This window comes from Marmota flaviventris, chromosome 1, assembly GCF_047511675.1.
Source record: "Marmota flaviventris isolate mMarFla1 chromosome 1, mMarFla1.hap1, whole genome shotgun sequence".
NCBI classification, from domain to species: Eukaryota; Metazoa; Chordata; class Mammalia; order Rodentia; family Sciuridae; genus Marmota; species Marmota flaviventris.
Window position 1 is genome coordinate 114,920,232 of NC_092498.1, and position 16,225 is coordinate 114,936,456.

General features: G+C 47.3%; 1 protein-coding gene across 1 annotated transcript in view; it reads left to right on the forward strand.

Moving 5' to 3' along the window:
- Pitpnb (phosphatidylinositol transfer protein beta) overlaps positions 1 to 13,566 on the forward strand; it is a 63,903-nt gene extending 50,337 nt beyond the window's left edge. Inside the window, exons 9-11 of the mRNA XM_027955874.2 lie at positions 5,564 to 5,674; positions 7,236 to 7,358; positions 11,693 to 13,566. Coding sequence (XP_027811675.1) covers positions 5,564 to 5,674; positions 7,236 to 7,358; positions 11,693 to 11,743 — 285 coding nt within the window. The 3' untranslated portion in view covers positions 11,744 to 13,566. The remainder of the gene's footprint in view (positions 1 to 5,563; positions 5,675 to 7,235; positions 7,359 to 11,692) is intronic.
- The last annotated feature ends 2,659 nt before the right edge of the window (positions 13,567 to 16,225 follow it).

A 16,225-nucleotide genomic window follows, 5' to 3' on the forward strand; every position in this document is an offset into this window, starting at 1 on the left:
GCTGGTTTGGGGGTTATTTTTTAAGCAATGAAGAAGAATGAATCAGAAAAGGTGGTATTGTTTAAGACCAAAAAGAAGGCTTCTTCTAACCCCTGACTGAGCTCCTAGGGGCTGGGTACACATGCCAGAACTTTTTTGGTTCCTGTGGGATTCCAAATATTTGCCCCAGTGAGATTTTTCACACTGAAGGTTACATGTTTCTTCAAAAGAATGTTTCTGATGACCCTGAAGGGTTGGTTCTATTTTTCTTTGCTTATACACCTTGTGGCTATTTTTAGGAAAAATTAAATATGAACTGAACTAAGATTTGTCTGTTAAATAATCTTAATTCAACTTTTTTAGTTTGATTTCATGTAGCTTTGATTTATTAAACATAAAAAAAGCAGAAAAACTTTTAAATTGTTTATCATTAAAGAAGAATTAAGATTTGAAGTAGTACCCAGATAACTTAGGGCAAAGTAAATCTTTGTCCTAAAATATGTGGCTGTGTGCCAACACATTCTTTAGAGCCAATTTTTTTAAACATAGTTTCCTCTCCATGATAAAATATGGGGAGTTTTGAAAGTAAGAACTCATACTCAAAAGAAAATAAAAATCATTTGTTATTTTCATCATTTAATTACTACTATTGGTATATTTCATGATTCCTGTAGTTTATTTTGTTACAAATGTTTTTACCATATACAGATACCTTATTTATATTAATGCCCCCCCCCCCCAAACACACATTGTGAGCTGTTCTTTGAAACATGGCCTTTAATGGCTCTCTGCATAATGGCCCATTGTTTGGAAGGCTGTTGAAGTATTTCACCACTCTCTCTTAGTGGGTGTTGAGGTTAATAATTAATAAGTATAGGGGTTTTGCTGTTACATATAAATCTAGGGTGTTGCTGTTTCCTTACCTGATGAATAGGGTACATTTTTGAAAGTGAAAATACTGTGGTAGGATATAAACAGCTTTAAGACTTTATTACATAGTATTAGATTTCTTCCCAGAAAGACGCACCAAAAGGGTTCTTCCAGGCTTTGTTTACCGAGCAAGTATGGGCAGTTTCACGGTTTCCTGTTTTGTCATCTAGTATGGAGGATTTTTAAATCCCTGTCCTTAATTTAATCAGGAGTTCAAAGGCCATAGCTCAGAAAAAGAGATGACTCCTATAAGTCATGTGCAGGATTGGGTGAGACCTTAAATACTGTGTTTATGCGAAAACAATTGAAGAAATGTGCAGCTTGTGTGTGCTCAGCTTTCTCTTGGGGCTGTTTGGGATTGTGGTTCTGGAAGTTACTTTTTGTGCCTCCTATGTGAGCTATCAATACTGTGGGAAAGAGACCAGAAATTAAAGGTAGCAGGCTTTTTATCTGTTTGAACTTTGGTTGGTTTACACATTATTCCCTGAATAATTTGTATTGTTTTTTAATAATTACTTTTAAAGTGGATGGAAAACAAAAAGTAGATTGAGAATGAATATACATCTTAGAGAACTGTTGCTTTTTTTGTTTCATTGCTTAGTTTTTAAAATAGCTTTAGAGAACAATATTACCTAATAAATTGCCAGTATTAACTTAATTGATTTGAGCCTCTTCCCCAGATCTAATAGAAAGTATGAGATGAACAAACCTGGTTAGTTGCTGGCTTCACATATGTGCTCTCCGTGCTTGGAACCAGAGTTGGGCAGAGGCGTGTTTGTACAGCATTTTGCTAACGCTTAATTAGAACCATTCTTCCTCCTGTGTTTTTATAAAATTGGGGTAGAATTCTGAAGAGTTGGTATTCCACCAGGAACATCCGAGGTTTTTGTGGAGAACGGTGTCTAGTGCTTGGGGTTTCAGAAGCTGTCACCAGCCCCAGGTTCAAGGAAGGACCTTTGAATGTTCTATCTGGAAGGTGTCTTGGGGTTAATCAGTAAGAGGGAGCGATGTCAGCTAGAGAGGAGATCCGGCCTGGGAAGGTAGGTGGGTGTTTTAGTAAGTCAAAACATACTATAGAATAAAAATAAGATTCCAGCAAGTTTTAAGACAAGTCTTTGAATGTAAAGGACACGTGTGTTTATAGTCCGTAGTCCTGGGTCGACCCTGACCCTTGGGGAGCCAAGTTCACTCAACCCTGCTTTCAGTTTCGCCTCAACAGAAAATGAAGAAAACTGCTAAGTCCAGCTGCCCTGCCTGCTCCTGCCAGAGGAGCGAGGCTCGCAGAGGTCAAAGATCCTGCCGGTCACACAGGAAGTGAGTGCAGGAAGTGAGTGTGTGATGGGAGCTCCTAGGGTGGCACTGCAGGCTGACTTCACAGTTCAAGTTCCATATTCCTTCCACACGTATACAAGTCCTGTCGCCTGGGTCGGAAAGCTCCTCGGGATGAGCTCAGTGCTTATTGAAAGATCATCTCCGGAAGACAGTCCTTATTTCAGCAAAGCTGAGCCTCCGAAGCTAGTGACGGCTCACGGAAGGCCTGTTGACCACTCCACACACCAGACTCAACTTGGTGCCAGGGACTTTCAGGACAAGAAGAGAGCGAGCTGGGCTGGGCGCGGCAACACACTCCTGTAATTCCAGTGACTGAGGCAGGAGAATCACAAGTTCGAGGCCAGCCTCAGCAACTTAGCAAGACCGCATTTCAAAACTAAAAAAATAAACAAAGGGACAAGGGATGAAGCTCAGTGGCTAAAGTGCTCCTAGGTGGGATCCCCGGCACCAAGAAAAATGAGGGAGAGATGCCAGTGTGCCATTTTTGGCCCAGGGCCACAACATCCACAACAGGAGGTGTGTCCCCTCTGAAAGAGATGACCGACACCAAGGACAGTGGGGGAGGGGGTCATTGCTGTGTGTACACATAATTGTGGTCTTTTTTTTTTTAATATTTATTTTTAGGTGTAGATGGACACAACACAATGCCTTTATTTTTATGTGGTGCTAGTAGGATCGAACCCGGGCCCCTGTGCTAGGCGAGTGCTCTACCGCTGAGCCACAATTCCAGCCCCCAATCGTGGTCTTTTCTTTAAGCCATGTTCAGGTGCCCTGACAGAACCTCTCATGGGTGGAAGTGTAAATGGTGCCCACTGAACCCTGGTTGAAGCACCTACTCATCCCCGTGTCTGTGTTCACACATCCACTGGCTGAATCTCACAGGCACTCTAGTGAGGTGGGAGAGTTCATGGGAAAATGGAACTAGGCCAGCCAGCTCGCTCTGTTCATGTGGAACTCACCTACAAAGGGACAGCGTGATGTCATTTTTTTTTTTTTTTTTTAATGCTTGCTGATGTTACCTCCTTGATTCAACCCCTTACCAGGCTCAGAAGATGAGTCAGGCACAGTAATGTGCACCTGAATCCCAGCTACTCGGGAAGCTGAGGCAGGAGGATCCTGAGTTCAAGGACAGCCTTGAGGACTGGCTCTAGCTCAACGGTTCCTTCGACAAAAAAAAAAAAAAGCTTACAATCAAGGACAGCCTTGAACCTGTCTCTCGGTAAAACAAAACATCAGGTGAAATGTTACATTAGAACAGAATCCTGAGGAAAGCTAGTCATGCAGGACTCCACAGAACTTTTACTCCCACTGATAACAAGATAGAATTTTTTCATAGGCATATCCCTAGATTCACTTAAAACTGGGACATCAGCTGGGCACAGTGGTGCACACTTGCAATCCCAGTAGCTCCGGCGGATGAGGCAGGAGGATCACTAGTTCAAAGCCAGCCTCGGCAACTTAGCAAGGCCCTCAGCAGCTCAGTGAGACCCTGTCTCTAAATAAAATACAAAATAGGGATGGGGATGGGGCTCAGTGGTTGAGTGTCCCTGAGTTCAATCCCTGGTACAAAAAATAAATAAAATAAATATGGGGACATCCTACTTTTGGGGAAATGTGATGTGGTTCTATAGTCGAATAAATGAAAGATAGCCTTGAGGTCTTTGAGTAAAGATCTGGAAATTCCTCCTGTTCTGAAATCAATTGAGTGACAGGACCTTCGCTCACATTCAGAGTTCTGAGAGCAGGATGCCCAAGTGGTTTGGGACAAGAGGAAGCAGCGGTGGCAGCTGGTGTGACTGGCATTTTGTTGTGCTCCCACCTTGGGAGCACCCACCTTGGGCTTGGTGATTTAGTTTCTGCAGGAGGTCCCTGCAGTGCACGTGACTCGAACTGTTTACTTGGATGAAGAAGAATTTGGTTAAACTTGTGTGAAGATTGAAAGTCACAGATAAGGGGCTCAGTGGTAGAGCACTCGCCTGGTCTGCGGAGAGCCCTAGGTTCAATCCTCAGCATTACATAAGAATAAATAGATAAATTAAGCTACTAACAAATAAGAAGAGAGGAAACTAATATGTATTAAGCCCTGGAGTCCTACCAAGCATGGAACATGTACTGCTTTATTTAATCCTCAGAATATGACATTTTGGGGGCTTTTGTTGTTGTTTACTATGGTCTCACAGGCCACCAGCTTTGGGGATTAGGCTTGGGGAACTGTCCTTTCCCAGACTATCCCTGCAGTCGGCCTCTGTGTCCCATTTTCTTTGCTATGTGCCTTCCTTACCCAGTAGACTGGGGGCCCCGAGGGCAGGAATATGGGGCTGGCCTCCTGCCAGGGGCCTGTCCCAGCCTCTGGACCTGCTCAGGACTGTTTGGGTCTCCCGCACACACCACTTTGAATGAGAACCCTTCCACTAAGCGGACCCAAATGAACACACAAGCCCCCTCCTGAAAATACCCACGGTAACTAATGGTCGAAGGCACAAGTGCCACAGGTTGCCACCCCTGACGGTGATTTAGTGAGAAATTTCAAAACTATCCCGAAAACTGAAATGAGAGCAGGGAACCCGGCTGCATTCGGTATTTAAATTATTTTTTGGTGAAACCTACACATTAAGAATAAGTTTTCATACTTTGAACGCAGGGTGACTGACATCTGTGGCTTCTGCTGCTAATTGCTTTTTTCTTGTCGTCTCCTGAAAATAAATTGCAGACATTATATTTTGACTCTCTTAATCCAGTTGATCCCTGAACCTCTCTCTCGTCCTTTTCCTCACACTCCTGTTGTCCAGAACAAGACTCGGTTTCATTCCCTGGCTACACCACTTAAGCTGGGAGATGTAATCATTAGTGAAAATTAAAATCCATATTATAACATCTGTGCAGCTTATCAGCAGTGCCATTGCACTGGCCAGTGTTCGGAGATGCACAGACGACTGAAGGTCCTTGACATTTTATTGTGACTCACCACTTCCACAGGTGGTTGTGTGGTACTGGCGTTAGGAAGATCCATATGTAGTAAAAGCTCACTTTTGACATGATGTGAGTAGAGGTTGGTATTTAATAAGGCATCTGGAGAGGAGTAGCTGTTGAGGCCCAGCAGCATGCCCGTTGAATTTTGGAGGTCAGATGGAAGTCCCTTGGTCTGTGGGAGGACTGTTCCCAGCAGGGGGGTTGGGCTGCTGCTTTTTCAGAAATGATTTTGAATTTCCACGTACTGGAATTAAACACTCGAGACTGTGATTGATTTTCTTCACATATGTCTGTGCTGGTGTCGCACAACCGTTGGTTTTAACGTTTCTCCTTTTCAATTTCCCTCACGCAGAAGGAGCTGGCAGACGACACTGACTGCCCTCGGATGTGTGCCTACAAGCTAGTGACCATCAAGTTCAAGTGGTGGGGCTTGCAGAGCAAAGTGGAGAACTTCATTCAGAAGGTAACATCTGTTGAGAACGTGGTGCCTTGGGACCAGGTTCAGATTTGAGGTAGCTACTGGGGGGAGATTTTTTTCTGCTATTACTTTTTATCCCTCCATTATGAGATGAAAATTATTTGTGCAATCAGTTTCTGCCCTTTTTATCCTTAGAAACCACAAAGACAGGTGCCAGAGTGGGTAGGCTTTGCCTCCTGAAGGTTCCGCTGCCCCACCCCGTCTTTGTGACACACACAACTGTGCCTTCATGTGGGGGTCCCTAGAGGTGCTCATGAGAGCAGGGCACTCTGAATTAACTTTACATGATCTGAGGACCCAGATCCTAATTGGCTTTTGTTTTTTTGTCCTTATCACTAAAGGGAAAGCAACGTATAGGTAGTTCAGATCTCTGAGGACGCGGAGCTGCGCTTACATAGCACCCATTATGGTTGAGCGCTGTGCAGCTCTCACGGGGCCCTGGTTCAGACCTCGATGCCGAAAGCAAATGAACAACAGAATGCACCTGATTAGAAATCCACAAGGAACCAGGAAAGTGTCCTGGTCTTTACTTTTTCTGTAGTATGAATGTTTATTTCATTATCATTCAAAGGAAGCCCCCGTTATATTTCTGATTCCCACCACTAGCTATGTCTGCTCCCCCATAGCTGCAGGACGGGGACCCCGCAGTGCCCGCTGCCTGTTGGCCCATAGCCGGCTCTGCGAGAACACTGGCTTCCTTCCTCGTAGGGCGGAGGACTAGATGAGCAGGCCAGTTTCGATAAGCAGAAGTCGCACATGTAATCGATAAAGTTAGTTCATGGACAAAAGTTAGAAAAACTGAAGATTGTTCAGCAGTACTCACTGTTTTCATTCGCTTCTCTCAAGAACATTGAGTACAGCTTAAGTCATTCAGCAGTTAAAACCATTATAGTATACGTGGCTTTTATATAGACATATATATGTATATAAGCCATATATATATATGTATATATATATATATATATATATATATAACACATACACACTTATGTGTGTGTAGTGGCAGTAACGTAGCACTGAAAATTTAGTGAGTGGTGAGTGTCTAAGAATTCTAAATTTAATAAAACCTCTTTATTCCAAGGAACCCAGGTCTCTCTTTCTCTCAGTCCATTTTTTTCTGTGCCACCTCTCAGTACTCCCTTGAAATGCAGAGAGGTGAAGAATGACAATGTGTGGTTTTATAGCAGAAAAAATATCCTGTCGGCCTTTGCTCACTGACATTTAGGAAAAGGTAAAAATAGATCAGGTCCAGCAGGAGTGTGCTGGATCAGGTGGTGCACACCACTTTTTTTTTTCTCGTTTCTACTAGATCATTACCCCTCGGCCAGGGGAGATCATTTCCCACTTCACAGAGAAATTTTTCTCTATTTTGCCGTTCAAGATGATAATAGGGTGGAATTAAGATTTCCACTAGGCTTCATAGGGTGGCCTTTTCAAACCAACTAAAAATGTGAGTTTCGTGGGTTAATTGGGACATGTAACGTCAGTGTGTCATTAATCTCAGACTTTTGCCATCTTATGCTACTTTTCTTCTTTGTTTTAAAAGCAAGAAAAAAGGATATTTACAAACTTTCATCGCCAGCTTTTTTGTTGGATCGACAAGTGGATTGATCTGACAATGGAGGATATTAGGAGAATGGAAGACGAGACTCAGAAAGAACTAGAAACAGTAAGACTTGCCATTCTACGGGAATCCCCTCATTTCCCCTGTCTGAAACTGTGTAGACCTAGAACTAGGAAGAGTGTTCCTGAAGCCTCTCCCTGCTCTGTCTGCATCACAGTGGAGTTTCTAGACACTAATGCCTGCTTCCTGGGTTCTGACTCCTCTCTTGTTGATCATCTTTCCTGAAGGTGGACTAGAGCTTTCTGGATCTGGACTTTGTCACCTGTGAACTGCCCAGTGGTTTTGTAGTTCTTCTCATGCATTACTTCTCTAACAGAAGAGGGAACAAGGACTTGTCACATTAGTTCAGTCCTTTTAGAGTCCCTTTGTCAGAAGCGAGAGCCTTTGGCTCAGTTTCTGTCATAGCTGATTGAAGTCCTGATTCCCTCTTCTGTGTACAAGGTAAGGCTGGTGTGGTCACTGATCTAGAAATGCCTCCTCCCTCCCCGATCTGCAGTGAGTGCTGACTTGTTCTGAGTTTGGGGTGCCTTCTGGGGACCCCTGGCAGGAGGTCAGCCTGCTGGGTTAGGGTTGAGCCCCTTCCAGCTCCTCCCTTTGCCGCAGCAGCCCTGTCACCAGTGGGTGTCTCCTTTCTCTCAGGGATGGATTCTTCCCTGGCTTCCTCTTGCATGTGTCTGGTTTTGGTTTTGCCCTGGGCCACGCTTGTCTGCAGTTGGCAGCAAGGCCCCAGAGGGGAAACGAACCCAAGGAATGTCTAAGGCCTGCTAGTGGTTTCCATGTGGTCACCTCGAGTCCTGCCAGCAGGCCCAGCTCTGGAAGTCCACAGGTGCGCGTGTGTTTGACCAACTCCCGCGGGTGAGGGGGAGCCTAGTTTAGCCGGGGGAGAGTGGCCGCATGTCAGGTTCTTTGGCACAGAGGGAACCTATTTCTCTGGCACATCTCATTGTAAAGAATCTGTTTTTAAAATTGCTTACTTTTGGTGATTACAACAGGTCTGCTTCTAATTAGCTTTATACAAACCTTCTGAGAGGGCTCGGACATATTTTCTTTATAAGGCAATAAAATGTCTTAACCTTATCTTATACACAAAGTAAACTATAGGCAGACTCCAACTTATGAATGGATTTTGCTCCAAATTTTTTTAGGTTGATTGTTTGAAATTTGGAGCGTATTTTGCCATAGGATCACATCATAGTTGAGTTGGTTTCTAGATCAGCCCTAGTTTCTCCTTCTCAGTGGCAGGGCTCTGAGAGCCGGGTCCTGGGTGGGATGAGGAGATGCGGGAGTCCAGGCACTCCCCAGGCCTTTGCCTTCGCGCTGGCCGTGGGTGGTAAACAGGCCAGAGCAGGTCGTGGGTGCCTCCCTTCTTCCTTTCCCTGCCTCTTGCCCACTTTTGTGCCCTGTTCTCAACAGTGAGGTGCCTTCTCTGCCTCTGAGAAGCATCTGTCACCACCCCGCCCAGGTTCAGTTGCTTTCCTCCTGCCTTGCCTGGGGTCGCTCCCTCCTCCACGTGTCCCAGGCTGCGAAGACACTGCTGTCCACCTCTGGCCCCTCTGTGCAGCTGGTGTCCTGTGCATGGGGAGCTGCGTGCTGGCTTGCATTTACCTAGGCTCGTGGCATAGCTCTGCCATTGCCAGTGAGGCTTTGCCACCCCCAGAGGAAACAGAAAATGAGCTTGTTTCTGTTGGTTTGAGCCCTTGGGAAAAAGGCCTTCTCTTGGTTCTGGGTGTTTCACTGAAGAATTGTCCCACATGAAGAAGAGCAGGCAGCGCTGGCCAGCGGGTGGCTGCAGCCCTCCCCGCCTGGCCTGGGCTCTGAGTCCCAGGGAAGTTCTTAGATAGAACTCGGCAACATCTCTTCTCCACTCCTGCTGCCTGTGCAAGTTCAGTCTCCTGATGACCTGAACCCATGGCGGGACCCCCGGTGGGAACTGGTGACTGGTTGCCATCTGTGGCAGTGGCCCTGCAGGCTCAGCTGCTGCTCCACGCAAGTCTGTGACATGTGGGTTGGAAATGGGGTTCCAGAAGGTGTGGGGGAGACAGCAGCTCAGAGCCCCAGGTGATGAGCCCTGCATCCTCGCACCCACGTGGCCAGGCTGATCCGAGTCCCGTACAGCTGACCGTCTTGATATGGAGTCCTACCTAAGTTCTCTTGCTCTCAGTCACCGGGGAGTGCCTTGTTCCTCGTGGCATTTCTGCTGCCATGAGAGTGGGTCTGGGCATCTTCAGATGGTGGGGCGCACGCACACGTGAGGCCTGGTGATTTCAAGTGCTCTTTAGGATTTTGCCCTGCCCTCAGGTCCTGCCTCCCGATGCCTGGTGGCGTCACCCGATGCATTGTGATGCTCTTACTCACAGGTCTTTCAGAATCCCCTCGTTTTCTCGTGACCAGGTTTTGGTCAGGTAGAGAAGGCCTGGCACCTAGGAGGCTGGGCCCCCACAGAGCTGCTGGGGTTCAGCCCAGCACCTGCAGGGCTTCCTGGGGCAGGTGTCCCCCCTGTTCCCTGCTGGCCTCTGGGGGGTGGACGCAGTGTGTTGATGACATTTTCTTTGGTTTTGCTCGTTGAGGTCTGTCTGTCTGTAGTCTGCTGTTAACACCTGCCCTTTCTGTTGATCCTTCCCTCCTCGCTTCTCTGCCATCCTGTATCTGGGCTTGCTTGCTGCTTTTATTCACTTTCCTTTCAGCAACCTTGCTTTAAAGAACCTGAGAGACCTGGTCTCAGAAGCAGCAGAGGTCCCGTTCCACCACTCCCCCCCCCCCAACTCCTGCCCCCATGGCTTCTGCCTGGTCTGGGGACTACAAAAGTATAAACCACACTTAGGGGCAGTTTGTCACATTGTATTGACAACGGCTCATGTACCATCAGTGTCTGTGATCAGTTCCTGTCAGTCTGTAGGCCTTTGTCAGATACAAGATGATACAAGGTCCACAGATTTTTCAGTCTGTAAGGAAAGCCTCTTTCTTGCAAGAGTCTTTAGGCCAGGAATGTTGGCGGGGCCTCAGCACTTCACTCACAGGAGGATATGGCTGTCAACAGGTGGCCTTCGCCTCATTAGCTCATCTAGGTCCTCTTTCTCCTCTTGCTTACTAACCCCTACTCAGAGTCTGATTTTAGCAGCTCATGATTTTATTTTACGTTTAGATGCGTAAGAAGGGTACCGTCCGAGGCACGTCGGCTGCTGATGTCTAGATGAGTCCCCTGTAGGGTCAGAGACAATATCACACTGTGTAAGTGAAGACCTGGATAAAAAGAATGTTTCAAACCTGTACCTGTTGGTAAGGGGGAGTTGACTTGCTGAGCACAGGGGCTCTGACCAAGTGTTAAATGTGGCTTTATTTTTAAAATATAGTAGATAGATAGTTTAGAAACAGACAGTGAACGCCTGAGTTGTCACACTGTGAGACTCAGGTGGAGTGTAGTTGTCAGGGCTCGCCCTTAGTGCCACATCAGGAGCCAGCTGCCTGTGCCCTTGCTTATCGCAGGCATCATCTTGGAAGCTGGCTAGTTCAGTAGCCAGGTGACTGGCCTGCTGCTCAGTAGGGCCCTGTGGGGTTAGTGAGGAAACAAAGAGCCCTCACCCCATACTGTAAGGGCCAGCCTTGGTGATTGATTCCCTTAAAAAAATTAGGTGAGATTTGTTTCTGTGCATCACAGAGCGCTCCTCCGTGGTTGACCTTCAGTTACCTCTGAGCTAGCTTTTCTCTGTGTAAATGCACTTTGTTTTTTTAACTAATAGCAAAAGATTTCCATGATCTTGTTTATCTAATACAACTCATAAGCCCAGATAACAGATTGCCCTAAAAGGGGAATAAGAATAAATACCACAGTCGGGACCGCACATTGGAATGAGTGTAGGGAAACAGAAGTGACGGCCCGTTCTCCCGGGCAAACCCCGAACCTCGATGTTCACGGGGGCTGGGGGCTCCCCTCTCCACCATGGCTCTTTGCTTCCTCCTTAGTAAGCTGCTGCTCCCAGTGCTAAGCAGTGACTGGGGTGCCCATCCATGGAAAGGGGTGATTGTACCAATAAGAATGGAGCGCCTCTCCCAGGCTTCTGCAGAAGCTCTCTCTTTATATAGTGTTCATTTTTTAAAAGTTTTTCTTGGGTTACTGTTATGTTATTAAGTTCTGCTAAGCTTCTGTGATTTATTTTGCTTCTAATTTAATTTTCCATCTCATGAAACAAAATGTTATGCCATTAGTAAGACCAGAATCTATTTGAACAGAGTAAAATTTTAAGGTGCAGTAGTTGGGATAAATTTTCTGCGAAAAGTTTTGCCACATTGACAGATTTTTTCTGGTGAGTGTGCGGGACAAGCTGCTGTCCTTCGTCCCCTGTGTGGTAACGCGTTCTCACTGTCTTCCGCTTTTCTTGCAGTTACGTAATCAAGGTCAAGTGAGGGGAACCAGTGCAGCCAGTGACGAGTGAAGATGAATCTGACCAGTGTCTTGCAGTGTTGAAGTTTCCAACGTGTGCTTGTGGAAACGCACACACACGCACAGGTTCCCAGCCACATGTGTCTGTGTGTGTGTGTGTGTGTGTGTCTGTGGCTGTATATAGAACGCATGTAGAGCTGCAGACCCGGATGCACACGTGTGTGTGTGTGTATATATGTACATACAAACATCCTGAAGGGATTAGTACACTTTCTCCAACGTACTGTATCTATCTTCAGCAAGAATGCAAAAGAAAATATTTTCAGTATATATACCTGGAACAGATTTTAATAATTATCAGAGTAAAACCATTAATGGACAAATTGACTGCGATGTGATACGAGCTGGTATGTTTCATAAATGTCAAGCTGTGGACCAACATATATAGCCTTTTGTTATTTTTCTGTTCTTTTAAATCAGTCTCTTATAAATTTTTATTTTAGTCCCATAAGCAGCAGACTCCCACAGAGAGATTCCTTCAAAACTTTTTGGTACTCCCATGAATCTGGAATGTCAACTCTGAATGTATTTATAACTATTTATTTCTGGATGGTCATTATCTTCCAGCCAAATTTGATGATATCTATTAAATAAGGAGTAAAGTTACAGGCCAGTTTTTACTAGTTTGAGGGGAAAATCCTTTTAAAAAATTTTTTCTGGTTTTTATTGGAGTTTTGTATTTTAAATTTCAAGTATTTTTCTACATCAAACCTAGAAAAATGAAGATGACAATTTGTGATTTATAGTAAACACTAGAACATTTTCAGGCTCGATAAAGAAGTCAGTCTGAACGGTATCGGAGGCCGCATAGAAAGGCTGGGTGCCAGCGCCTCCCAGGGTCTCATTTCTGAAGCGGCCCTTTTCTGGGGTTAATGCAGAGACCGCGCGGACGGTCCAGAAGCCTCGCGGCCGGGCCGGGCGGGGCCGGGTGACAGTGTGCTCTTTCTGTGTGGCAGTGCACTCGGATGGGGGGCTGCCTTCGAGGTGGGATGGTGCAGTGCCGCTCGGGGCCCTGGGGGGCTGGTGACCCCGACTTCTGGATCTGCTCTCTAGTAGGACACCCAGTGACATTCCCTGAGGAGGCATCAGGAAAGTGCTGGTTAGACGTCACTGCCACTTTTTTTTTTTTTTTTTTAAAGAAGGAGCAGTGGCTGGTTAGATCTTTATCCGCTTTCTCTGTCTGGATGCAGCTTTTCCCCTGTCAGGCCTGGAAGCTTGAGTGCAGTGATATCCTTGAGGCCTTCAGGCCACAAACTGTCGTCTGTAACCCCCTGCTCCTCCTAACCCCACCCCGGCCTGCCGTCAGAGCGCGGTAGTCATCCGATTTGCTGACAGTCCTGCCCTTGTTGCTCTGCGCTTTCCCACGTGTCCTGTGTCCCGACCCGAGTGCTGCCGCATTGAGACCCTGGTACCTCAGAAGCACACCCCGCGTCTCAAACGTCCTCCGCGTACTCAGGATACAGACCATGTTTCCTCTCGGGGCTCTGAGGGTAATGGGTCTGTCAGAGCGTGATCGTCACCTGCAGAGCATCGGGTGCGAGGAAGGCGATGCTGATTTGTGGAATGGAGAGTCCAGGCCTCTCTCCTAACAAACCTAACTCTTGCTGGCATCTGCAGTCTCGTTGGGAGCTTGGGCACACATGGAAATGAGAGCCCGGCACATGGATTTTAATGTCTTTCTAACAACTGTGGAGATTTGAGGGAATGTGTGGTGAATGTAAAATACCTAGTTTACTTGGCAGTCTCTTGTGTAAATTACAGTAAAACAAAGTAAATGAAATTTAAACAAAAAATAAATTTGATCACAGAATGCCACTTGTGTGCTCGAGTGGTTGTTTCCCTGATGCTTCGGCTGGTGCGGAACGCTGCAGCCCGCTCTACGGGTCTTTCTAGAATTTTGTGGTGTGCAGCACTCCCACTCTGGGAAAAAGAAAGGGGAAGAAATGGGTTTTGTGTTTTTATTGCAAACTTCTTCTGGAAAGGTACGCGTGACATACTAGGATGTTACTCTTGGTTTCTGAAATAATTTTCTGTCTTTAAAAGCTCAGCAGTAAACTAAAGGGGTTTTTAAAACATTTTTTTTCCAGTGGGGGGAAATATGGAAATCGAGAATATTTTTTTGAAGTGAGATCCTGACTGTTCAAGATCGTGGCATTGTGGTCTGGGGCTGATTCGCCTCTCCTCTGGACAGTGTCTTCTCTGGTCTCTTCTTTCTGGATGAGCGATGACTGTTCTGTGGTTTTAACTGCTTTCTAGAGTACGCAGCCTTGGGAGAGGTGGGCATGAGGGTGAACAGATTCAGTACAGATTGCTGCATTTCCAGAGTGTTCGGGTTGATTTCCGAGGTGAGCCTTCTGGTTTTCTATTTCAGATGAGGTGTGTGCGCTCATGGTGATGGTCTGTCGCTCATGCTCTCGTCGGTCTAAGCAGTCATGGGTCCGGCACTCAGTATTACTAGAGGGTCTAAGATGAATAAAAGGAATTGTGCAGCCCAACATGGGCGACAGAACTAGGGACAGATAAATTCCAAGTCAGCGTGATAGTCGAGTAAGAGGCAAGAGATGGTAGAAAGGGACGTTAGACACTATAGTCATGGTACAGACAAGAAAGCAGACGTCTGGCCCAAGGCAGCAGGGACCCAAGGAGCCTCAGGAGCCAGCTCTTGGGCCACAGCACAGTCAGCACACCCCTGGCTTCTCCTCACATCTTGGACTCCTTATGTGGAAATGGAGGTCAGGACCCCCAGCCCCAAGGCTACCAGGGCCAGTTGAGACATCGCGGCCTCTAACAAATGGCAGCGCTCTCTTCCTGTCCCACTCATTTACCAAACCGCCTCCTACTGAACTCACTTGGATCTCCTGTCTTTGTGCGCATCATAAATGGCTTTTAAAGTCGACCTCCCCGGCCCTTCTTCAGCTTGGTAAATCTGAAGCCCAGCTTCCTGCACTGACCTCCTCTGAGGAAGCGAGAGACTCCACCAGCATTTTTGTCCATCTTGTCCTAGCAGCTTGGTTGCAAGGGCCTGGTGTGGGAGTTCTGTGATCCTTTATCTGGAAGGAGAGAGTTCACACTTGGTTCTTAGACCCTCAAATTTGGTGTCCTGGGTGCCAGAGAAAGGAGAAGTTCTGGCTCCAGAATGTGTTTTTTCTAGGTGGCACTGTTGACTGTAGAGTTGAGGACTTGGGGTGGTTGGGAGGGAGGGAGAGTGCCAAGGCCAAGTTCCAGGTTGTCCTGCTGAATTGGAGCTCCTGCGGGAATGGGGTGCTTCCCAGGAACGCTGCCAGTGCCGCTCGGGGGTCACGCTTTCTGCTTTGGAGACATTGAGCAGCGGCAGTGCCCTTCAGAACCAGTCCTCTTCCCAGACGGCACTAGAAGAAGCGGGAAGTGCAGCTCTCCAGCAGCCCCAAGGCCAGGCAGGCCACAAGAATCCGTACCCGTCCGTCTGACATGCTGACCCTGTGTCTCATCCTTCCTCCCATCTGACACCGTCATGTTGTGGGCTGCTTTTTTGTTCAAAGGAGACTTTAGAACTCTGTTGGCCCTGCTGCTCCCCCAGGGTGGCTTGCCCTCCCCGGGAGGGGCACCGCTGCTTCGTGACTCCTCCCCACATTTCTCTTACCAAGTTAAAATGTGTCCCTGGACAAAAGAAGAACATCCCCATCCCAGGTGGGCTCTTCTCATTGTCGAGAGCTGGGTCTTTGGGGTCCCATGTCTTGAGTAACTGATCTGTTTTGCTGGAGGCACCAATTTGAAATAATCAGCTCGTGACACAGTGGTGCTCCATCCTGGCTGCAGCTTAGAGTCCCATGAGGAGGGACCTTTAAAAAGATCCCCTGGCCCACCTGTCTTGTCTTGGCTTTGGTTCCAGGTGCCCCTTTTTCAAAGCACAGGCAAAGAGCTCAGAGGACTGCTGCCCTCTCTTCTTGGAAGACCCCTGAAATGGACACGCTGTCTCTGTAGCCGTGATTCCTGCCCACTCCTCAGAGCCCCGGGGCCAGCCAGGGCCGCTTCCCGCAGGAAACCTCCTCTGTCTTGGGGTGCCGTCGGGGCTGCCGCAGCCCACGCAGCTTATTAAGTCTCCAGTGTCTTGTCCCACATTAGCTTGGGCACTCCTCAAGGGCAGGTGTGACAGTTGTTCCCCAGAGTCACCTCCCTTGTTGGAAACTCTGTTCCTGGACCTGCTCCTTTTTGTCCACAAGAGTTATCTGCTGACCTGTGCCCAGGCCTCTTTGTGTCCTGTGGGCTGAGTGGACAATCAAGAGTTGTTGTCTCCGACCTCAGCAGCCAACAGGCTGTGGTAACTCAGTGGCTGATGGGACAAAGTTGATAAGAGAAGTGGGAAGCCACGCCCATGCTGCCTCCTCCATTTCCAGGCACCTGCGAGGCAGGTCGGGGACTAAGGAAGTCCTAAGCCAGACTGCTGAGGCCATCTTCCACCCCCAGAATGTACCGCTGCTGCAGTCAGTAACCTCGC